The following is a 25,643-nucleotide window of genomic DNA, read 5'->3' on the forward strand; positions in this document are numbered from 1 at the left end:
AGTTTGAGATTTTATTTCCCAGGCAGGCACTGGTCGGGTTGGGGACAGGCGTCGCGGTGTGTTAAAGCTCTCTAGGGTTGCATGGTCCATGTGTTAATAGGGGGTTGGGGGTTTGAGAGAGATGGGTGTGGGACCGTCAGTTTGATAATGGATCTCTCCTATTTTACTTCCAGCCTTTGTTTACGATGCAAAATTGCAAGGGGTGCGGGCTTCCTTTTAATTGGTCTTTAATAATGGAGGGGGGGCGGGGGGCGTGGTCCTCTTCTGTGGTCGCCCCCTCAACACACCTGTGTTTAAAACGTATTTGGAACCCCTCTCTGACCACCAGGCCGATCTGATAATAGATGCGCGTATCTTCCGATATAGCATTACTGTCGTTCACATTCACATTGTAAATCAGAACATAGGCAATCCCATTCCAAACGATGAATCCCTTGCTGCTGTAACCAGTCCATCCCACCCAGGTGAGAGCTGGCCGCAGCAGTGGTGCATGGAAGACGAACCACTGTGGTTAACAACAGTCAATATTCTGAGCTAAAACAAATCTTAGTTTCCTTGCCGATGTATTCCACGATGGAAACTTCGGCTCCTACTTTTATCCAGGGTCGACGAATGAAAAGCTTCCATCTCCAGGCTGATCATGTTTAGCCTCATCGACCCCGTGAGCTATGAAGTTGTTGAAATGGCGCCGTTTTGTGGTGAAAGGATGACAGTACACAGCTTTACCATGCATGGGGTTTATATGCAATGGAATATATAGACACCACTGACCACTGTTTTGTTTGCCTATGTCTGCGTAAAGACATAGTAATGGGGAAAAATTTGAATACAGGCTATTTGAAATTTTATTTGGGAAATGAATAATTTTCCCAAACAGAAACAGCATTTTATGAGCGGGTGAACTATCAAGAACGAACACACGGAAAAAATTGTGATACATTAATAATGAGATAAAATAAATTGAAGAAACAACATAACTTTGATTTATGCTATTTATTTGTATTTTCGGCCCTTTCGCTCTTCATCCCGACCTACCAGAAGGTTTCCGTCTCTTACTTCAAAGAGCTGTGTACTTCAGTGAACAGTCCTCGAAGCGGAAAAGATAGGAACATGACAAGAATAATTGCTGTGAGTTGTGCCATGTTCTACTTCTGTAACATACAGAATTTGTCATATATCTTGTTATCATCAAAGACGGCTCTCTGTCGGAAACGGAAGTCCATCTATCAAAAGTCCCTCCTTCTCGGCTCCAATATAAAAACCCAATAGTGTAGCTGAAAGTCCCGCCCCCTCTCATCTCCTTATTTTATAGGTTCATGGGAGGATCCCGTTCCAGGCTTTCCGTTGTGGGATGAAAAAGTCTGGCAACGATGTTAAAAGTTATATTTGTCCCAATTAGAGTAGATATTTTTTTTGTTTTTCATCGACATCGGACCACGCCACATCAAGAAGATTACAATGAGATATCGTTATATCAGATCGTTTTTAATTATTTTGTCATATCCGATGTTCAGGTTGATCAATAAAGTTTTCAACGACATCAAAGCCACCACGCATGCCGCTCGTCCGTATTTGTTCACCTTTAGCATATTTGATTTTGATAGCGTATAGGCTAATGTTAAAGATATGTATTTCGTATAATCCTTCTTTTGATTCGGAAAAACCTTCTTCATCAAATACCGCAAAACTACATACAAGCTGATCTTCATTTGACAGGTGCGTCACAAGCCTGCAGCCCCGCCCATCTCAGGTGATTTACCGGCCCGCAGTCCCACCATCTCAGGTGAGTTACCGGCCCGCCGTCCCTCCCACCTCAATGCTCTGGCCTGATATTTAGGAGTCCGAGCAGCGAAGCTGCTTTGTCCTCTATTGTTTCTATACCGTTCATTTTCCTCCAAAATTTTGTAAAAGTCATATTGCATCCTATACCGTAAGTCAAAAAACACTTGCATTTTGTCATTGTATCTACGACTATAGGTGGATACCATTAACACAGATCTGTACTCTTTTAAGAAAGCCCTTAATTCTCTTGAGAAATGTGTGCTTGGAGTTTTCTTGATGTTTTGTGCTTATCAATAGACATTTTCACCATCTGAATGAGGCTTCATGTCGTTCAGGAATGTCAGTGGCTGAACGCGATTATGCCTTGTTCTTCTTAGGTTGAGAGTTTGAATCCCGATTAGAGAATTATGAACAAGCTGAACATGACATTCCGCCATTGCTACAGACAATCAACATTCCGGCTCATGAGTTTCCAAGAATCTGACTGCCAAGACATAGTATGGCATTAAGGGGAACTTCTTCTTAACCATTTTTCCTTCATAATTAACTCTGTCATATTTCTATTTCTTCCGTCAGTGTTCTTGACTGCAAATGTTTAATTTCCCCAGAAAATGAGTTTTCAGGTATATGCTTTTAAGATAGCCCTTAATTCACATAGACATTTTCACCATGTGAATGAGGCTACATTTCAAGTTTTTCAGTGACTCAATGCGATAATGCCTTGTACTGGTGAACCTTAAGTTGAGAGTTAGAATCCCGATCAGAGCATTATGATCAAGCTGAACTTGACATTCGGCCATAGCTCTGCAGCCCACTCACCTGAAAGCCGAGGCACAGTATGGCATGAAGGGGAACATCTTTCCTTCATGAATATATGTCATATTCACATATCTCCATTTATATTTTCAATTAGTGTGTGTTCTAGACTTTTCATTTAGCTTGGACCCCGTTAATCACTGCTTGCGCTCATATTAATTTGTTTGAGTTTGCTTAGTAAGTGAGAACATTTTAAAGTAAAGAAGACAACCAGACTGTGAGTTAATATTTGAATGTAAAGAAATTGTATATTTTCTGCCTTTAATACTTTTATTTTGAAGAGCATTGTACCTATGTAAATACCTTGGAAATAGTAATGCATTCTTGTCGATGCAACGACAGAGAGAGCACCGTGTCGAGAGTGATTATTATCATTGAACCCTTCCGTCTTCACCGCTGAGCCAGTCGCCTGCACAGTGCGCTCCTAAATGCACCACCGGGCCCATGCCCGCGACATATAACCACCAAGGACTCAACTGCTCGCCTCTATAACCGTCAGGCGGTTGATCGCCTACAAATAATCCAAAGCAGTGTCTCCTGCGCATTCAGCATTTATATTTCTAAACATAAAAACAAGGTCCACGATAACAAACAACTTAAAACTCTGATGGTTTAGAACTCTGGTGGTACATTTACTAAAATTTACAAAAAAGGGCAGCAGAGGTGTATACATACAGCGACCGTACCCTGGTCTACAGTAGTGGTAACCGGGTCTACAGCGACGGTACCCTGGTCTACAGCGACGGTACCCTGGTCTACAGTATAGTGGTTCCCGGGTCTACAGCAGTGGTACCCAGGTTTACAGTGATGGTACCCTGGTCTATAGTGGTGGTACACGGGTCTACAGCGACGGTACCCAATGCCACAGTAGTGGTACCCGGGTCTTCAAAAACATAATTTGTGTTTATGTCACGCAACTATTCCTCTCGTGCCCCTCCTCTGACAGCAGCCGGATGCAAAACGCATCTCAGAATGTCATCATCAGACATCAGCCCTTGCACAACTGTGCATTACCTGAAGTTTAACCTCAACAGTCCTGAGCTCCTCTCCGTACCAGTCTAGCTAGCGTTACCTGATGGAAACTATCCAGCATAGGCCCATTCATGACAGCAAATATTAGTATAGTCAGATGCTGGGGACGTGCAAGCACGCACTCTCTGTGCCGGCAGCATCGATGGCCAGTCCTTTGAGCCTCACCCCCCTGGGTTAATCGCTGAACCACGTGTTCCTCGAAAAGATGAAAAGACAAGGTGTGGTTGTATTTGTGCCCCTAAAGCGCCCCGTTTTGGTTAAGTGCACCTTTTGTTCCTCACAGCTTCTCTAACACCGCAGTGGAAAGCAGATGCACTGAAGGGTAATGTACAGTGTTTGTTTTTCCAAGGAAGGTTGGGATCGCCAGCTTTAAGCCAATGAGCTTACACAGTCTTCATCTAGCGCTCAATACATTAACTGTGAAGTCATGTAATTCAATCTGTACACACACACACACACACACACACACACACACACACACACACACACACACACACACACACACACACACACACACACACACACACACACACACACACACACACACACACACACACACACACACACACGTTGTAAACAACTTACTGGACCAAGCCCATCATAAGTTGACACCCACTGCGTTATTTCGTATAAATACCATCTTCTACCATCTGGGCGGTCAAACTGTGGTTTTAGTAGCAGCTGCCAATTTCTACCTTCCCCTCATTCCCAAAATGATGAGGACTTTGGCTCTAATTCTGGGAATGGTTGCGTTGATGGAATCAAGCGAGGTAAGCAGTGTTTTTCTTGGTTCGGTTTCTGCTAAAACTCTGGGATATTTAGAATAACTTGTCCAATAGTCCAGTGGCTGTGTTCACGTATTCACAATTCGGGAATACTTTTCGTTTTTTTTTATGTATGAAAATAAAGCTTTTATTGTTGCATCGTGGGTGATGAGATGAGATGGCCTGCAGATGGTAAAACCAGATGAGAAAATAAAGGTTATGTATTTGTGTTGTTACCAATGATACTAAGTCTGGTTCTTCAATGCCATTCCCTAGTCCAACGGTGGAATAAAGAAGACCTTTTTAATATGCACTTAATATTGACTTGAATATTATGGATTTACCATTTGTCATTTCTAATCCTTAATTAATCAAATAGGAACACATTTCAAGTTAAAATCATGTCAAATTAAAAAAAGGAAAACTAAAGGGGATCAAAGGGGATCAGGTATTTGTTTTTACAAATGGTCTTTGTAAATGTATACTTTATTTGTTATATTTAGAAAATGATCACTTTTCATTTCTATGATAACTTTGGCTCCTAATGAGTAAGTTACCAACTTTCCAATTTCTATTTGGATTTGCAGGAAATAGACACAAACACCACTGTGGCCCTTACAACAACAGGAGCTCCTACTACCATAGCAACGGGAGCTCCTACTACCATGACAACTGGAACTCCAACTACCATGACAACGGGAGCTCCAACTACCATGACAACAGGAGCTCCAACTACCATGAAAACGGGAGCTCCAACTACCATGACAACGGGAGCTCCAACTACCATGACAACAACAGCTCCAACTACCTTGACAACGGCTGCTCCAACTACCATGACAATAAGTGCTTCAGCTACCATCACAACGGGAGCTTCAACTACCCTGACAACGGGAACTCCAACTACCATGACAACGGGAGCTCCAACTACCATGACAACAGCTCCAACTACCATGACAACGGGAGCTCCAACTACTATGAAAACAGGAGCTCAAACTACCATGACAACGGGAGGTCCAACTACCATGAAAACGGGAGCTCCAACTACCATGACAACGGGAGCTCCAACTACCATGAAAACGGGAGCTCAAACTACCATGACACCGGGAGCTCCAACTACTATGAAAACGGGAGCTCCAACTACCATGACAACAGGAGCTCCAACTACTATGAAAACGGGAGCTCAAACTACCGTACTGCTGAACTCTGGTGGTCAAACGGTCCGAGTGTTTCTTCTGAGCTCTGTGCTGCCACTGGTGCTGACCAAATTCTGCCTTTAAGAGAAATAGCGCCCCCCTGTGGCCAAATGGAAAGTGACGCATGTGTTATATTGAATGTTCTGAGAGACTGATTATGGCGTTCCCAGTTGAAAATAAACATTTGTGTCAAGGAGTTACTTAGCACACTTTAGCACATCAATCTGGGCCATTGAGTCTGTCACTATTAATGTCACCTCACAAGTTGAACACATAAAGGGAACACTACAAGTTTGAGCTAACCAATAAGTTAAAATTATGGAATATGTAAACATATGCAGACCTTAATCGCAATACACGTAGCATAACATATATAGATTGTAACAGTAGCGATGCTTCCCCTATGTATGATTTCTTAGCTCAGCTTGCCTCTCACATTTTCAAGGAATGCAGACTTATGCAGGTTATGATACCAAATCAAGCCCACACTTGATACTGACGTCGGGGGAATATAATTAATTCTATGTTCTTAAATGTTTTCTGTATTTAATTCTAGTTCTGTTTTCATTGCTATCCAATAGCTTTGTTTGATTGTATGCTTCTTTGTCAAAATAAAGTATTGAAAAACAGTAATAGTCTTATGAATAAATACACTTAAGTCATGTTCTGCACATTTTGCATTCATTCTCAAACATACTTGTTTAAATTTTTAACTCCCTAAAATAATAACCTCTCAATATGTACTTACACGTGTTTCAAACAGAGGCTGTATAAAATCACTTTCTATCCCTCACACAAGGTCAAACTCAAAGAACTACAATTGAGCGAGAATGGACGCAATCTTGTCTTCCACCTAGACCAGGGGTCTCAAACTCAACTTACCTTGGGGCCCCTGAATGTAGAGTCTGGGTCAGGCTGGGCCACATCAAGTATTCCACAAAAAAAAGTAGCACAACTGATCCAATCTAAGTTAATGATCGGGCTATAATTAGATCACGTTGGCTATTTAATCGCTGACAACAGGGGACATTGATTGGCCGAAACCGGGACATTTTAGCGTCCTTTGGCTTTTGTCGGGACTCAGGACACGCAACTTAATATTGGGACTGTCCCGGCAAAACTGGGACATCTGATCACCCTATCACAAGTGATAAATAAGCGTGGCAAGTGACTCAGCAAAAATGTGGGGTTTGACAACAACGCGCGGGCCACACTAACACTTAACTTTGATGTCAAGTAGGGGGCCACAATATATCATCCCGCGGGCCTCAATTGGCTCCCAGGCCGCGAGTTTGAGACCCCTGACCTAGATGCAATGACTGACCACAGCCATGACGCGTCATATGTGACGCAATATATTGTGACGCCTGACAAAACTATCGTCACATCTGAAGATATATGCCCAGAGCCGGCAAGCAGTTAACCCTTTTATGGTAGGTCTTTGTATTGCTCAGATATAATGCTTAAAATGTGATTACTCCTCATGGTTCATTGGTCAGTATCTTAGTTCAGGGTCCACTGACGTCCCGCGCATATGTAACTCTACAGGCCGAGATCTCTCCAATAATGGGATTAGTCTTATTCTCCATAATGTAAACGTCTATACATCTTGTGATCTGACTGGAAACATTGACGTGATGCTGAAGAAATATAATCAAATCTTATTTGCAGTTATCTCAATTGTTAATTTTTACACAGACCATGGTTTTCCACTGGTGGTCTGTGAAATAAGACTTTTCAGGTAAAGCCCTTAATTGAGAATGTGTGATAAATGTGTGCTTGGAGTTTTTTTGATGCTGTGTGATTATCATTAGACATTTTCACAGAGTGAATGAGGCTAGATTTCAGGTTTGTCAGTGGCTCAATGGGATAATGTCTTTTAATGGTGATCCTTAGGTTGAGAGTTTGAATCCCCATTAGAGCATGCTGAACATGTAATTTGGCCATTACTCTGCAGCCCACTCACCTGAAAGCTGAGGCACAGTATGGCATTAAGGGGAACATCAACATCTTCCTTCATAATTATATGTCATATTTATATATCTTCCATTTACATCTTCCATTAGTCTGTTCTTGATTTAGGCCTACATGCATTCTCCTCGTTTCCCTACAGTATGCTGCACTTATGTGAATGTAGGATTGTATTTATTTTATATTGAAGGAACATAATGCATCTATTCATAGTGAGAAATTCTATGCATTCTCTTGAATATACTTATTAATGAATTTGCTGATGCGGCCGAACATACAAACTCTTTAAAGTACTCAACACAATTGTTAAAGGTTTCAAAGTTGTAAAATACTTAGATTTTAACAACTTACTGTATGTTTAAGTATGCATGAGATACTAAAGTAGTCTTCACGCTGACTGATGGATTTAAGCAAATGTGTTTGTTGGTTCCTTCTAAAGGTTAAGACATTCGACTGCACGTTGTCAACTGTTGAAAAGCTGGTGATGACCCTTGAAGGATGTAAACAAAGACCTTTATTCAGAGTACATGGCAGGGATGAGTATCACATGAATCATTGACCTTTGGGTTACATTTTCCTCAAGATGAACCACGTGGCAATGTACTCATACCCATACATTACATTTAACTTCCACTTGTATAAACATAACCGGCAAGGTTTATTCAAGGTTAAAGGTTTGTGCGAAAAATAATTCCTGTCCAAACTGACAAATAAGGTTGTATCGTATAGATTGCATAAAATGGGTACCATTAGCTGGTGTGAATCTGGAAAGTACTTGTTAAAGGGTAATTCCGGTGTAAAATGGATTTGGGATATGTTTTGTATGATAACGAGTTGAAATGTTCGTTTTGGAGCACAAAAAACGCATATAGACGCTTTCTTCAGTTGGCTGTTTTTAGCCGATTCTAACGAAACGCTATAACCTTGGAACGATGGGGGCACTGGTTATGGTAAAATCTAAATCGCTATTTTTAACCACTTAAAAGGCTAAAAGTAGCCAGACACTTCTTTGGTAGTATAATAAGGGTCTTAACAAAACGAGGCATTGAGAACTTTGTAAATGTACATATTGTTTATTAAAAAGGACATTTTATACACACAATACCATCAGTAGATCACCCGTCTACGCCATTTTGTTTTTAAGTCTCGATAGGTAGACTGACGAACACAGAGATTGTGACATCCGTCAGCAACACGCAAACTTGCCAATCTACTTATCGAGTCTTAAAAACAAGTCCTTTTAAGAGGTTTAAAATAGCGATTTAGTTTTTACCATAACCAGTGCCCCCATCGTTCCAAGGTTATAGCGTTTTGATAGAATCGTCTAAAAACAGCCAACTGAAGAAAGCGTCTATATGCGTTTTTTGTGCTCCAAAACGAACGTTTCAACTCGTTTTCATACAAAACATATCCCAAATCGATTTTACACCGCAATTACCCTTTAACGGACGGCGACGTGGAATAGTGTCCAAAGCATTTTATTCAAGGAATTAACAGAAGAATTATAAATGTGTGGTTTTGCCATCTCTATAAAGTTAACTAACCTAGCGAGCAAATAACACTCTGTAGTTCCAGCCAGACCGAGGGCGGTCTTCGTCTGTGATGTGAGGGAAAACGTGATGTCAGCCATGGTTTCTTTTGCACGGCCAGCGTCTGGCAGACCCGTCGTGGCGGTACAGGACCGAGCCTGATCTGGGGAGCCTCATGTCCTGGTGTTGACTCGCTTGAACACCAGGCCCGTGTCTCCAGGAGTGGTGCAGTTCTACGAGTGGTTCAGATACACACAGGAATAATACGTTTAGAACGCTTAAATCATCGACTGACGACGTTCAGGACTATCGCTGTTCTTAGTTTGAACCTTTGGGTTAACGAGTGTTAATGAAACGGTTATGTTAAGGATTGTTTACATACAAGGAATCATGTGGCACGAAGGAACATCAATATGATCCGTATTCTTACCATTTCAAGCTTGTCTTCAACGATCTCTGCTGTAAACAAGTACTGGGGGAATTGTATTTTGATCTTCCCACCCTCCATGGTCACATTAGCCTGGAAAGAGGAACACATAGAGAAGAGTTGTTGTGTTAGGCTCTGCACGTGTGTGTGTGTGTGTGTGTCTTTTTGATTTTTTGGAACCCCTCCCCTCTTATTTGAGGGGAATTATCACATGTTATTGAGCTGAACAGAAGTCCATTTGTGTTCTACCATTAATGACATACAGTTACTGCAATGCACGTTGGGACGTGTGTGTGTGTGTGTGTGTGTGTGTGTGTGTGTGTGTGTGTGTGTGTGTGTGTGTGTGTGTGTGTGTGTGCGTGTGCGTGTGTGTGTGTGTGTGCGTGCGTGCGTGCGTGCGTGCGTGCTGGTGCGCAGTGCACCCACCGTGAATTTGGCCCCCGTCATTGTCTGTAGTTCACACTCCTGTCCGATGGTGAACTCGTTGGACCAGGTCCAGTTGGGGATGGACTGGGTCCAGGTGAAGTGGTCGCCATCCTGGACCACCTCTGTCACTACCTTGTGGTCCGTCTTAGCACTGAGGAGGCCTGTGTGAGAGCAGAGGGGGGTACCAGGGGCTTTAGAGAGATCTACAGCACACACACACACACACACACACACACACACACACACACACACACACACACACACACACACACACACACACACACACACACACACACACACACACACACACACACACACACACACACAAATGAAAGCTTAAATGAAGGTACCAATGGCTTCCAGGAACTGCTCGTAGTTCTCCTGGCTCTCCAGAATGTATTTCCCTGTGAAGGCCATGTTGTTGGTGAGGAGCCGGCGGGAGAGTGGAGCTTAGAAGGACGCTGAGAAATGAGGAAAACTTGAACCAGGGCGTGTCTCTCTCCCGGATGCACTCCTTGTCTTTATGCGCTCGCTGAGTCACTCCCGAAACATCCTTCCCCCTTCTGAGTCCCAGCCCCCACAGGCCAGATGTCAGGCCCATTGAAAACATTGACTTGTGCAAACATTCAAAACCAATTTCACTTCCCAAAGAAGTGATGTAACGTTGGCTCAGTCACATCCAACCGTCCCCCGCAGAGCTGGAATACCTGGGGGCGAGAATGTTGACGATTGTGTTAAGTAGTACAGAGGCAAAAGAATGCTGTTAAGCATCTAATCAGAAGTCCAAAACAGTTGCAGAATTTGTACATGTCGTGAAATAAGTAGTAAGTACAAGTCATGCCCGTAGAAGATGGATACAGAGTGAGGTGTGAGCTAGAGATAAATACAGTAAATAGCCAGGGAATACAGGGAGTAAGCCCTTGCAGGTTGCTGCATGTAGTTCGCGTAGAGCTGCTCTAAACCAAAGCCATTATCACAGAGCATGCCCTGACTTCATTTAGAAGTCAGAAGTGAAGTTAGATTTCTCTCTGAACATGGTTCAGTCCATAGGAGGAAGTGGTGGTTGTTGATACCTTCATCATCATTCCCCTTTAGATAAGCACATTGTTGTCTGTGTGAATGAAGATGTAAAGGAGAGGGAGATAATAATAATAATGTAATAAATGTTATTATGGTGTTCTTTTGATAATCGTGAACATGGTTTATATTACCTTTGGGAAAAACACTAATGGATTAGGATTAGATTTCTCTGCCATCCACCCCTTTTCAAAGCAGAGCTGCCTCGTTCTTGTTTGATACGTGTTGCGGAGATGTGCTGGGTCAAAAATATATTTGTTAATAGAATTCCAACGCTCAGTCGCTTTCTGTTCCCACCCTCTGAACGGCTCGAACAAAGGGAAGGAACAGTCTGTGTCTCACGGCTTTATTTGGCTCGACGGAAGAGCACTCCCACTCCCTCACCCGCCGGGCCCTGTCGTCTATGTTCTCAGCACGAGGGCACACAGAGCTCTCTGTCCTTCAATCTATGAACAAGAAGCCTTTCCCAATTTCACAGATCCATATATATTCAGATGTTCTGTAGCACGATACAACCTGAAGGGAAACTCCTTAAAAGGAGAAGATCTGGTTCGTCAAACCATCGTTACCATCGCTCCTTTGGTCTTATTGTAAGGTGCTTGTCAGTCGATTCTTTGTATTAGTTCTTAAACTCCTACTGAAGGGCGTACATTGATTCTGAAAGACTACAGTGCTTTACTGCCGTGGTTTACAGTAGTGGCAGGCGAGCTTGTGCTAATCGCTGCTCGGCCGAATCTGAGAAAGTCCTTTGGAGTAATATTGGTAACGGATGTTTTACTGAATCCAGGGGGGAAGGTTACGATGGTTTGATCCACAGGACTGCTACTGCCCTTTAGCTGAAGATCTTCAACTACAGCGGACTGTAGTTGAGCTGTAGAGGCCAGAAAGCCTTCATGGAATCACACTCACCGATATAAGGAGGAGACGTCGAAGCAAGAGGCCCTCTGTGATGAGCTTCATCCTCGTCTACCTCCTTCTGACTCCAGCCCTCCTGCAGGGAGTCCCCATGAGTCCAGGGTGTTTGAAAGCCACTGGTTCAGCCTGTTGAGAGATCATCTGACTGTGTGTGTGTGTGTGTGTGTGTGTGTGTCTGTGTGTGTGTGTCTGTTTGAGAAAGGGAGATTATAACCACAGCCGTAGTTGATTCATCACTGAGTTATCTTGGCGTTACTGATGGTAATTAGATCGATGTGTATAGGAGTAACTGACGGGTCATTAGATTGATTGAGTTTACCATGTGGTTGGTGCTAGCTAGACACTAGTATCCTTCACCATAAGACTGTACTAACATTAATATAAGATGTCACATTCATCTTTCCATCTTCTGGCAATGATTCTAGCAGAACATTTAGGTTCTTCATCCCAATGGAAAAATGAATGTAGAGCAGGTCCTTAATGCTCTGAAAGGTTTCCTGCTAGGAGGCAGAGTTTGACTTCTAACCCCATGTGACAAGACGCCCACATTCACAACAAACCAACCTCAGGCACGCAGGGATAAACCGGGTTATACTTTATTTCCACAACATCCCATGAAGATATCAAGGAAGAGAAACTCAAACACCTGTTACAGTAAATCCACCCATGTGTACAACTGTGTCTCCACAGATTCATAAGACAGACATGGATCCAATCACCAACACGACTTAAAATGATGTGCCGGATGCATTATGACGCCAAGTTAAATAAGTTTCCTTGTCTTCTGTTCAACACTATGCATGCACTGGACTCTCTCTTGACTCTCCAACCCCGTCCGACGCCGCCGTGAACCGTATACCCCCCGGGGCGTGGCGGTCTGTCTCTGAACTGAACCGGCCTACGAGCCACACTCAGGGGGAGCCTGGCTTCCCCTTCTCTGTACAGTGGCAGAACATACAGTAACACAGGCCGACTCACACCGCGGAACACAGCAGCTTCAGTTTAACCGTCTGTAGTGGATAATCCCCGGGGGACCACACACCCTCTGTCCCCCACCTCCCTGGACCCCACCCCACCCCCCCCTCAGCCCGAGTCCTCCCGGGTCCTCTCGCCTCCGTCGGGGCCGAAGGAGAAGGAGAACACCCCGCAGGATGTCTCCGTGGCCTGGCCCCCGTCTCCCGCCCCCGCCCGGAACGAGCGGCCCTGGCATGCGGCGGTTGGGCTCCCGGGCAGGTTACCGTGCGTGGCCGGGCTCGCTCCTCCAACTCCTCCTCCTCCTCCGCCCCAGACGTAGTGGCCCTCCCGCCGGGGGCAGGGCGGCAGTGGCGTGGTCATGTAGCTGGGGCTGGGGCTGGCGGAGGACGGCAGGGTGCGCTGGCTGCCGTTCAGCCCCGCCGAGGTGTGCTCCGCGGAGCCCTTGCGGGAGTTGGCGGAGGAGCTGAAGTTGGAGGAGCGGTAGTTGTAGGCGCGCCAGCCGGGCTGCTTGCGGCGGTGGCACTGGCAGCGCAGGATGCGGATGAAGGCCATCTTGAACTCGCGGCTGTAGCAGGGGTAGATGATGGGGTTGAGGCAGCTGTTGAAGTAGCCCAGCCAGAAGATGACCTTGAAGAGGGCCTCTGGGGGGCGCAGGTCTGTGTTGAAGGACCCTGAGAGAGAGAGAGAGAGAGAGAGAGAGAGAGAGAGAGAGAGAGAGAGAGAGAGAGAGAGAGAGAGAGAGAGAGAGAGAGAGAGAGAGAGAGAGAGAGAGAGAGAGAGAGAGAGAGAGAGATATGTTGCAGTCAATCAACTGGTATTTACGTTAGCCAACGTTCGTGAATAATGAAGGCATCGAGGTAGCCGGCGCCCAGTCCAATCGGAGGGACTGTTCAGCCGGCGGTGAGCTCAACAGACATGATACAGAATCCTCTGATCAGGCCGAGGGTTGTTCAGCTGGCTGCGGTTCACATGTTTGCTCAGCAGGTGGCAGCGTTGCACAAGCTGAGAGAGAGGGTGCACGTGCAACGCGCAATTATGAAGTATTGTTTTCCCTTGACCTCCCAGTAGGTGTGTCATGGCAGAGACTTGCAGACTGTTTATAACAACACACACAGGGCACCACGGAATGACCCATCATTCCTTAGTCGGACCGCTGCACTTTAGTTGGGGATTTTATCTGATATGGGGGGGGGGGGGCAGACTTTGAATGTGCCCTAAACTAAGCTAAACTACAGGAATAAAGAGGTGAGGCAGCTCGATGGTGTGTTTACCTCTGATAAAGTCTTATTTCTTTGAACACATGCACAATGTATTATGATTATAGATATTTAGACTTCCTCACAGATGTTTGTAACCGAGAAATGGAAAGGGAGAGAGGGTTTCAAAAGGGAGAACGGATGAGAAAAGAGAAGAGCACATTGCAGTTGGATTGGCTCTGTGGATGGATTGGACCATTTTGGTTTCTTTCTAAATCAAAGCATTATGATTACAACCAATTTCCTGCCACATTTCCGTTGGGGGTAATGAGTGTGACTGGACTCCGTCACGGAGGTAAACAGTAAACACCCTGTCCCTCCCTGCTGCCACTCTCTTTATACCGGGGGCCAGCCTTTATATTCACAGGGAAACTAATACATAAATAATCAGTGGCAATGAGGAAAGACTGCAAATGGGAACTGTGTGTGTGTGTGTGTGTGTGTGTGTGTGTGTGTGTGTGTGAGTGAGCCGACCCTGATTTAAGTCACAGGGTAGATTGACAATGTCAAATCAAAGAGGTGTATTTTGGGCTAAAATTACACGGATTACTCATTTTCCTTTTTAACCGATGAAGTTTTGGCCCGGAGGATTTCGACAGGCGCAACATGTGGTTCTGCCACCCACGAGCTATCTGTAGTCTGAGGAGGAACAGCCAGACACCCACTGGGAGCAGGAAGGAGATGGCGGAGGAGTGTGTGGGCATGTTGGGGGCTGGCCAGAGACAGGTCTGATTCACGTAACATGTAGAAGAAAGTGTGTGTGTGTGTGTGTGTGTGTGTGTGTGTGTGTGTGTGTGTGTGTGTGTGTGCGTGTGTGTGTGTGTGTGTGTGTGTGTGTGTGTGTGTGTGTGTGTGTGTGTGTCAGCTACCCTGCTTCGAGCACATCGTTGAACACTCTGCCTAATTATCTTCATTTAAAATTTCCATTTTTTAAGAGGTTTTAGAGAGTATTTTACCCGCAATTCATTCAGACTACAGTTTAAAACTAATGGCCTGTTAATAGAGCAGTCAAGTGAAATTGAAGAGATTTATTAAATGGCCAGGCTTTCATTTCCATACCAATCATAGGCATAACTTAATCCTGCGGTTATGTAATTGTATCAAAGTGGCAGTGAAAATAGCATGTGAAAATACCGACCAGTTTGAAGAATTCAATTTATCTAAAGTACAGAAGGCCAAGACACATACGGAGAGCATTCCCCATCCTTATCTCACAGCAGGACCAATCAGAAGGCACACACACGCACACATAAACATACAGCTGCACACGCACGCAGGCACACGGTAGAGCACACGCACTCACGCATGTGCATGCACGCACATACGCACACACACTCAAACACATACGCACATGTGCAAACATAAACTGGTGAAAAACACATTCACGCATACACACACACAGATACGTGCACATACACGCACACATGCTCTCATTGAAGCAGTACATTGTCAACATTCTTCCTTCTTATGCTACCTACTCATCAGCATACACATGATTATCCACCAGAAGAATTACGACAAGGTCAATCAAAGAAGATGACAGAATACTCCTAAATCACATCTCTGTACAGCCGAGTCAGGGGGGCAATGGAAACAACCCGATCGATGCTGTTGGTATCAGAGGGTGGCTGGTTCTGTGTGACCTTGATCCCACTCTACAGGTTATCCGTACAGAGTGACATTTATGTGTGTTGTTGTATTGGATCACGTCTCAAGTGTGTAACAGTAGCACAGGAACTGGCTCGGGGCGCTGTCAAGGACGTGATGTTTGAACATGGAGCGCCAGGTGAAGATGTAATCTGACTATATATGAGCATAGCTTCTGAGGGGAGGGACTGCTCTGAGCCCAGACCAACATATGAAAGGGGCAGGATAACTCCTTGTTTCCTGTTTTGGTTCCAGAGGTATTCTTCCGAAGAGACACTTATCCGCGCGAGTGGACGAAGCTTTCAGAGCGGGGTCTCAGTGCGTGTTTCCACAGCGGCCCGTCTACACAGTGTTGATTTAAAACCTTAAACTCTTCCACGGACAACTGGTGCTGATTGGTCTCTGGTCATAGCCTCACAGATCCACTGATTCCAGCTCTGGATTGGTTGAAGAAATACACATTAACATTTAGGGCATTTAGCAGACGCTTTTTTTTTTCTCATCCCCCTTGGTCAGGTCATCAGCCGCCACGGTTTCTCATTCCACTGCTATGCCGACGACACACAGCTCTATGTCAATGCCACAGCTGCCACCCCACCTTTAACATCACCGTCATCCCCATCAAAACTCACCACGTGCCTGGAGGAGATAAAGGCATGGATGGAGCACAATTTCCTCCAACTCAACAGCGCCAAAACCGAAGCCATCCTGATCGGCACCTCTCACCAGACCAAATCATCATCCATAACCAGCATCAGCTTTTCTGGCTCAAATATCCCTCTCTCATCAACAGTAACAAATCTTGGTGTAAAAATGGACCCCCAGCTCACTTTTGAATCCCATATCAACCACCTCTGCAAGACCTCCTTCTATCACCTCCGCAACATTTCCAAACTCCGCCCCATTCTCTCACTCTCAGACTCCGAAAAACTAGTCCATGCCTTTATCTCCTCCAGACTGGACTACTGTAACGCACTACTCATCGGGATCCCTAGCAAGAGCCTGCAGAGGCTTCAATACGTACAAAACTCTGCAGCTAGGATCCTGATGAGAGTCCGTAAGCATGAGCACATTACCCCCATCCTCCACTCACTCCACTGGCTTCCGGTTTCCAACCGGATTGAGTATAAGGTTTCCGTCCTCACTCACCAATCTATCCATGGACATGCCCCCCCATACCTCAAAGAACTTCTCATCCCACATAGCACAACACGCTCCCTCCGCTCCACTCACTCTAACCTCCTCCACATACCCAGAACCAAACTGAGGACCATGGGAGATAGGGCCTTCAGTGTTGCCGCCCCACGCCTGTGGAATGCCCTCCCTGACACCTTGAGGGCACCACAATCCACTGATTGTTTTAAAAAAGGTCTTAAAACATTTCTTTTTAAAAAAACCTTTGGCTCGCACTCTTAGATGTTTTTAAAACCCCCTTTTTATTTTTATTTTTGTTTTTAACCTGTAGCCCTTTGAGATCTTCGGATGAAAAGGGCACTATAAATTAAATTTATTATTATTATTATTATTTTATCCAAAGCGACTTACAACAAGGACATTTGTCAGAAGAAAGAGGAACAATACATCTCTGTCGGTACAGGAAAGATATTCATAACAAAACAAGTGCTAGGATTTACAGTTGCTAGGTGAACCCCTTCCCTGTACACAACAAGATAGCTAGGATAAGATGCTACACAATGCCAAGTTCTATTTTTAAGTTCCAGGACGTACAACAAGTGCGTACATTAAGTGCCAGGACGTACACCATACAATATGTGCGTACATTAAGTGCCAGGACGTACAACATACAATAAGTGTGTACATTAAGTGCCAGGACGTACACCATGCAATGAGTGCGTGTGAGGGGTGTTTTCAGGAGAGTAAGGCAGGGGGAGGGGCAGTGAGGGGGGGGGGGGCGGGGGGGGTACGGGAGAAGGCAGAGTCCAGGTGAACTCTGCACACATTGAGACATGAAGCCAAGGAAGAAAAAAGATCCTGAGCTCCTCGGCCATCAGAGATTAGATTAGCCATCTGCAGTCGGCCTTGTGAGGCCGTGGGCAGGTGCAGCAGGAATACACAGGTCCCGTTCGTACTCCCCTCTAACACGCTTCAGGGATTAGGTCCGGACTCCACGGGGAGCTGGACTGTATATGAAGGAAATGTACGAGGAAACTACGATTACTACAGCAGGGTCTCTGAGGGACCATCAGAATGCCACGAGACCCGCCTGCGAACTGGCAGAAGCCATGCACACACACACGCACACACACGCACGCACACACACACGCACACACAAACACACACACGCACACACAAACACACACACACACACACACACACACACACACACACACACACACACACACACACACACACACACACACACACACACACATACAGAAACACACACACATACATGCAGAAAGACACACACACACACACACACATACACACAGACACACACACACACATACAGAAACACACAAACATACTGAAACACACACACACATACATGCAGAAAGACACACACGTATACACATACAGAAACAAACACATACAGAAACAAACACACACACACACACACACACACACACACACACACACACACACACACACACACACACACACACACACACATACAGAAACACACACACATACATGCAGAAAGACACACACACACACACACACACACACATACACACACAGACACACACACACACACACACACACACATACAGAAACACACAAACATACTGAAACACAAGAAGATTTGAGACACATACATGCAGAAAGACACACACACACACACATACACATACAGAAACACACACACACACACACACACACACACACACACGCACACACGCACACACGCACACAAACACACACACCCAGACGATGGCTACTGCTGGTCACGGTGGCTCTGTTAAACAAACTGCGGTCCGGGGATCTACATAAACAGAGGCTTTGTGTTGAGTGAGAGGATGTGGTCTGAGTGCGCCGCCGTAAGTGTGTTTATGTGTACGAGTACAGGTTGAACCTGTGAGGATGCAGGGGCTTGGCGACGGGACAATAGGAGGACAGACGGCCGGAGGAGCCATTGTTGCCGGTGTTTTCTTCACCGACATCTTCCCGCAGAGCCTCTGAGCTCCGCGGGAACATCTCCGCTCGGCTTCCTGTTATTTGTACTTCTGTCCACACTTACGTACGCATGACCTCATACTGTACGGACACACACACACACACATACACACTTAAGCACAGGAAGTTAAACGGATACACATGCACCTGCCCACGCACACACAAACTCACACACACTCAAGCACAGAAACTGAAATGGACACACACACACACACACACACACACACACACACACACACACACACACACACACACACACACACACACACACACACGCACGCGCGTACCAATAACCACAGACACAACAGGAATTGACGCACTCCCGCACAAACTTACAGACCCCCTTAAGCACAGAAACCGACACGGACACACACGCATACTCACACACATACATACTGTACATGCATACATACATACATACATACATACATACATACATACATACATACATACATACATACATACATACATACATACATACATACATCCATACATACATACATACACCCATATATACATACATACATATAGACACTTTAGAAAAGCAACTTAAATGGACACACACATGCATGCATGTACACATGAACGCACACACAACCACAGACACACACCTGTGCACGCACGCACACACACACAGCTTGTTGCATCACCCCAGGTACGCGGTTCAGCGTTCATGATGCGACCAGACAGAGGTATAATTGCTGTCTCAAATCGCTTGGCCATTGAGTTATTTTGAGCGCCAGTGTTCTGGATACTGATGAGGGCCCGGCCCCTGGCCCCCCTGGCCCCTGGCCACCGCTCAGCCTTCTCGTTAGGCCGTTATCTCTCTGACACTTTGCTGTCTTATTATTCCTGAACCTCAAACACCGTTTCAATTACCCCTGGAGCACAGGGGCCAGCCTCTCCGGCACGGAGGCACGCACACACGCACACACGCACACACGCACACATACACACACGCACACACATGCACATGCAAACACGGAATGCACAAACAGAGTAACACGTGCACAGGTGCATGTGCACACTCGCACACAGACACAGTAACACATGCACAGATGCATGTGCACACAGACACACACACACGTGTGCAGACACACACAGGGCCGCAGCGTTATCAGCTAAATAACCCCCGCACATAAGCAGGAGACACATCTGCATTACGCGTTCAAACCAAATGTTGGTTTCTCTGTCACGTCTGTCACGTCTGTCAGTCTGCGGCCCAGTCGATTAACGAGAAGCACTCCAGAGACGTTACTGTAGCACAGGGCCGTCATTCATCAAAGGAATAGATGTTCAGAGGAATAAGTCGAAGGACCCCGGGGGAATAAGGATTGTGCCTGAGTAGAATCCACAGAGGGACCTGAGCATCAATGAGGACCTGAGAGCCTGGGGTCTTAGGCGTTTCCCCAGAGAGCTAGACTGTGTCCGCGCATAAACACCTGGTGAGGGAAATATATCGGTTGATTATGAAGCATGCAAATGGACTAGATGTGGGATCGAACATGGAATACTAAGTGCCATGAGGGAAGACAGAGAGAACGCCGTATCCGTTGTTGTATTTTAGTTGGATGGGTGTTGCGTAACACAAATGCTTTGTGTTTGCATAATGTGATGAAAATTTCTCGCAGTTATTGGTAAAAAACGAAGAAAAAACGTTTTCATTTTTTCCGCACACACTCCCGCCCTCCACCCCAACCCTCACTGATCAGATAATAGTAGATAATGTAATAAAATAATTGAGCATCCTTTTAAAAAGGCTCTTTCTCCCCAGCCTTTCAGCAGTCACTCTCCTGACTGACTGGCCCGGCTGACTGCTGTCTCCGGGTTCGCTCCGCCGGGACAATGGAGGAGCCTTGATGGGGCGGACCAGAGTCGCAGTCGCCACAATTAATCAATCAGCAGAAACAAAAAGTTAATTGCTTAATTTTTTCAGGCAGACTCTTGCGCCGACAGATATTGCTCACGACATTAGCGGAGATGCAGAAGATAAAGACGGCTAGTAATGAGTCAGGGCAGAACCTCTCTCTCTCTCTCTCTCTCTCTCTCTCTCTCTCTCTCTCTCTCTCTCTCTCTCTCTCTCTCTCTCTCTCTCTCTCTCTCTCTCTGCTTTATGTGGGTGGTAACTAATGGCGGGTAGAGCACTGCCCACTGCCCCCATCAGACAGCCAGCTCTGGGGAATTACTCAGGACGATGCGCTCTAAACACTGGCACCCTACAATCGAACCTCGACACTGACAATAATCTCTCTGGGAAATTACTGGTTGGTAGCGATTCGCCACCAGATGCACTCGCTTCCCATCGCCGTGCACAGTGTTGTACGTATGGCATTCCACGCATCCACGAGAGCCAGTTTACCGAGCCAAAAGTGTAGGGGTGTGTTTCGTTGTGAAAATGGCAGCCATATGTCAGGGCGCTATTGTTCAATCATCGTTAACAGTAGCAGACCGGCAGGGGCTATTCCAGGAGGACGGTGGATGCGTCTCATAAACAGACCATTCCTTAATCACTCCCAGCTGACGGGCGTCCACATCATGGGAGATCAGCCCGCTGAAGATAAGGGTGGAGGGTACATGGGAGTGTCCCGCAAGCCGGGGTTCTGATGAAGCGCTCTGACGCGCCCCTGCTGTGTGACATCAGGGCGATCTGTCACGGCTGTAATGGGGACCGCTACGTGCCCCCGCGGCCCCCCCCCCTGCTGCTACGTGTCTGCGCGCTGCGTGGTGTAAACACGCGATAAGAGTCGGATTAGGGCCCGCCGGAATTGCTAGCACGCTTCGATAGGATTTGTATCCCTCCCTCCTGCACAAGTGTGTGGCTGTAAACGCACACGCCAGAGTTCTGAGTTGACGTTACAAATAGGCAAGCAGGCCCCAACACACACTAATGCACACTAATGCATGTGCACGCTCACTCACACACACACGTACACATGCATACACAAACACGTACACAAACACACACGAGTATACTCGACCACACGTACATACACACAAGCGCACATATGCATACATACACAACCACATGTACACACATACACACAGACACACACACACACACACACACACACACACACACACACACATACACATTCATTCACACGTACAATCATGCACACATACACTCATGCACATATACACTCATGCACACGTACACTTACACACACCTATACTATGACAAATGTGTAGAAACACACACATTCTCCCACTTAAACACACTCATGGTCACTCATGCACACATATTTGACCACACGTACACACACACAAACACACACACACACACACACACACACACACACACACACACACACACACACACACACACACACACACACACACACACACACTGGACTGCTCTGGGTTAATAACATGGCCACAGGGGTCTGGGACTCGTTGGAGGACGACGGCCCTGGCTGTCTCAGTGTGTTCTCCCACCCTCAGGTTACTACAGTAAAATACTCTGCATATTTTCCTGAACTCCCTTTCCCCTCTCCGAGCCGCCATCCCAACGCCTCCGTTACGCTCCGCATTCCACCGCAGCCGAGGACTTTCCATTTCCTCTGACGTTCCCTAAGGAACATCAGAGCCACCCGGACGCATCCCGGGTCGTCCTCCACAACCTTGTGGCCTCAAGGTTGTGGAGGGGGGCCTCTAGTGGGGACCCCCAGTAACCCCCCATACCGCCCCGGTCCATGGCGCTATCGGACCGGGACATCTGTTTACTCACTAACGCTCTCCTCGGGGAGGAGGGGGGAGGGGTTGGAGGACCCTGAACTAAACCTCTACAAACGGACCTCTCTTGTAGTGACGCCGTCCTCAAGTGTTTTGAAACGCGGTCGTGTTCCACCTCAGAAGAGAGAACCAGAATTAACGAGTCAGGATGAATGAAGACAATAACGGAGGGCAAGCAAGCCACAAACAAAACGAATTATTATTCACGGGCGATGAGACTACAATAATATAAAAGCAGTACATGAATATATCGGCAGACCACAGAATCTGAAAATGAACTGAGGCTCACCTCATAATCAAAACTGTTCGGGGTAATTGCTTTTTCTTCAGCACTTTGCTGAACAAACTCGCCTGGGAAGGCCTGCTGATAGGCCACCCCTAGTGCAGCTGATTAGAACGAGTGAGCCATAACCAACATTCCTCTGGAGATATCTTATTTATGTTTACCGGGGTTAGAACCAAATGTATGGCAAAGCTCCAGAAGCAACATCAAATCCCTTCAGAAGTAATTAACTGATAAGTGCGAGCGACAGAAAGGTTTGATACACGGAGATGTGTTGTTGTTCTTGTTGTTATTTTGGCTCTTATAGCCCAGCCTGGTGTGCACCTACCTATGGGCAGCGCCAGGAAGAAGGGAAGCCAGCAGAGCGTAAACATGCCCACCACAATCCCCAAGGTCTTAGCGGCTTTCTTCTCCCGGGAGAATTTAAGAAGTTTCAGAGTCAGGGAACTTCGCGCCTGATTCGCGCGGCCCTTCCCGGCCCCGGAGCAGCTCTGGTCCTCCTGCACCTGAGAGCCCTTGTGGATCCGGAGCGTCAACTCTCCCGAGTTCATCCTCTCCCGCAAAACGCCCGCCTCCAGGTTCTTTGTGGTCCGCTTGGCGACGATGTACACCCGGCAGTACATGGCCAGGATCACCACCAGCGGGATGTAGAAGGAGCCCAGCGAGGAGAAGAGTGCGTAAAACGGCTCCTCCGTGATTGGGCACACCGTATCGTCTGGCGACGGGGGCTGCTTCCACCCGAGCAGGGGACCGATGGAGATGACGATGGACAGCACCCACACGCCGAGCATGGCCAGCAGAGCCCGCTTCTCGGTCACTATGCCCGGGTACTGAAGCGGGTGGCTCACTCCGATGAAGCGGTCGATGGAGATTACGCACAGGCTCATGATGGACGCGGTGCAGCACAGCACGTCGAGCGCAGCCCAGATGTCACAGAAGATCCGGCCGAACACCCAGTAGTCCAGGATCTCCAGCGTGGCCGACACGGGCAGCACCATGGTGCCGAGGAGCAGGTCGGCGATCGCCAGGTTGATGATGAAGTAGTTGGTTGGGGTGCGCAGGTGCCTGTTGCACACCACCGCCAGGATGACCAGAATGTTGCCCACGATGGCGAACACGATGAAAGCGCCCAGCACCAGGGCAAGCGGGATGGCTCTGGTGAGGTCCACTTCGCTGGGCCCGGTCCGGTTGCCCGTGGAGTTGCTGGTAAAGTTGACCGAAGCCAGAGAAGACGTGATTGCTCCGGAGTCGATTTTGGAAGAACCATGATCCCACACGCGTGTGACATTGTCGAAGCTCTGATTCATTTTGAACGGAGCGGTCCTCCATATCAGGCGTCAGATCACTTGCGGGTTGAATACTCCGAACTGCCCGACATGGTGCGTCTGCACATGGCACCCGGCAGCAGCGTGCATGTCGGACAAGTGTCCTCCTCACACAAGTGGTCCACCGGTTACGCTCAGTCTCTCAGTGCGCACAATCCCCAAACCAAGGAAAGAGCGCGCCTGCACGACTCTGCAGCTCAGGCAGTCTCCCCTCCGTCACCACCACTCTCTTCCAAGCTAAGACTTCACACTACGGTGGGGAAAAGTTGACCTCATCTCGCACAAAGTCTACTTCACGATTCAACCGACTTAACAAAAATATATATAATCATTCCGAGAAAATAGACACAAATACACGACTAATGTTATGTAATGTCCTACGTCGATTTGGGAACGTATCCACAGTAAAGCGCATAACTTGAGGTTCCTCGGCTGCCTTTACGCGCAGGCATTCCTTGCGTCTTGCAGACTTGTGCAGGAGTTGCGTGAGAGGAGCGTCCCCATGGCTCGGCTGTACGTAACGTGGGAAAGGCTCCTCAGGAGTGCCTCCAAGCCAATGGCAGGAAGGCCATTGGGCTTCATTCACGTTTCCCTCAGTTATATCTTACAGTTTATAGCTGAGGAAAGGTTTTTTTTTGCTTAGCAACGACAATGCAAACACAACGGCCATGATCACAGTATAAATATGTATAGCATATATATATATATATATATATATATATATATATATATATATATATACACACACACAGCCTAGAAATAGTGTATTGTTATCGTGCCACAAGCCCTAAATAAATGTCAAACAATAATTAACACACAAATAAACAAAAATGTACACTAAGTGCTTTTCTCCCTTCTCCACCCTTTAATATAAATTATAATTATAAGTGTAAGCATAATTTACGAGTAAATATTATACCTTATATATATATATATATATATATATATATATATATATATATATATATATATATATATATATATATATATATATATATATATATATATATATATATATATATATATATATATATAAAAATAAAATAAAAAAAATAGGCCTAGTTAAGTACTGTATTTCTTATTTCACTTTGGGCTTCCATAAAGCAAAAACCAAGCCAGCTCACTGTGCCAAGCGCTCCCTGGACCTTCCGTGCTCTCTCTCTCTCTGCAGAGCAGCCCCGCTGAATACCAATTGCATAACCCCCGGCGCCCGCTCTCAACCGGCTCAACCGTCCCGCTCAGGTCATGCTTAGAGCGTTGGTAAATCATCCGCTCTGAGCGAAGGTTTCCCGAAGCACACTCGATCTCCATTTCCACTATTATTTACTCGTCTAAACAGATTTGACCCTCAGCCG

General features: G+C 46.3%; 3 protein-coding genes across 3 annotated transcripts; 1 reads left to right on the top strand and 2 right to left on the bottom strand.

The window, feature by feature from the left end:
* The first annotated feature begins 3,835 nt into the window (after nt 1-3,835).
* On the top strand, nt 3,836-6,228 carry LOC115552044 (GATA zinc finger domain-containing protein 14-like). The gene is made up of 3 exons (XM_030367752.1): nt 3,836-3,848; nt 4,236-4,400; nt 4,982-6,228. The coding sequence occupies exons 1-3, from the start codon at nt 3,836-3,838 to the stop codon at nt 5,740-5,742; spliced, it is 939 nt and encodes a 312-aa protein (XP_030223612.1). The 3' UTR covers nt 5,743-6,228.
* Nucleotides 6,229-9,020: 2,792 nt separating this feature from the next.
* Nucleotides 9,021-10,620, bottom strand: LOC115552472 (gastrotropin). Its single transcript, XM_030368617.1, has 4 exons — nt 10,291-10,620; nt 9,941-10,101; nt 9,518-9,607; nt 9,021-9,320 (listed from the first exon to the last, which is right to left on the bottom strand). The coding sequence occupies exons 1-4, from the start codon at nt 10,355-10,357 to the stop codon at nt 9,261-9,263; spliced, it is 378 nt and encodes a 125-aa protein (XP_030224477.1). The 5' UTR covers nt 10,358-10,620; the 3' UTR covers nt 9,021-9,260.
* Nucleotides 10,621-12,512: 1,892 nt separating this feature from the next.
* Nucleotides 12,513-24,845, bottom strand: LOC115552471 (alpha-1A adrenergic receptor). Its single transcript, XM_030368616.1, has 2 exons — nt 23,292-24,845; nt 12,513-13,578 (listed from the first exon to the last, which is right to left on the bottom strand). The coding sequence occupies exons 1-2, from the start codon at nt 24,268-24,270 to the stop codon at nt 13,016-13,018; spliced, it is 1,542 nt and encodes a 513-aa protein (XP_030224476.1). The 5' UTR covers nt 24,271-24,845; the 3' UTR covers nt 12,513-13,015.
* Nucleotides 24,846-25,643: the final 798 nt, after the last annotated feature.

Source organism: Gadus morhua, chromosome 10 (genome assembly GCF_902167405.1).
Source record: "Gadus morhua chromosome 10, gadMor3.0, whole genome shotgun sequence".
NCBI classification, from domain to species: Eukaryota; Metazoa; Chordata; class Actinopteri; order Gadiformes; family Gadidae; genus Gadus; species Gadus morhua.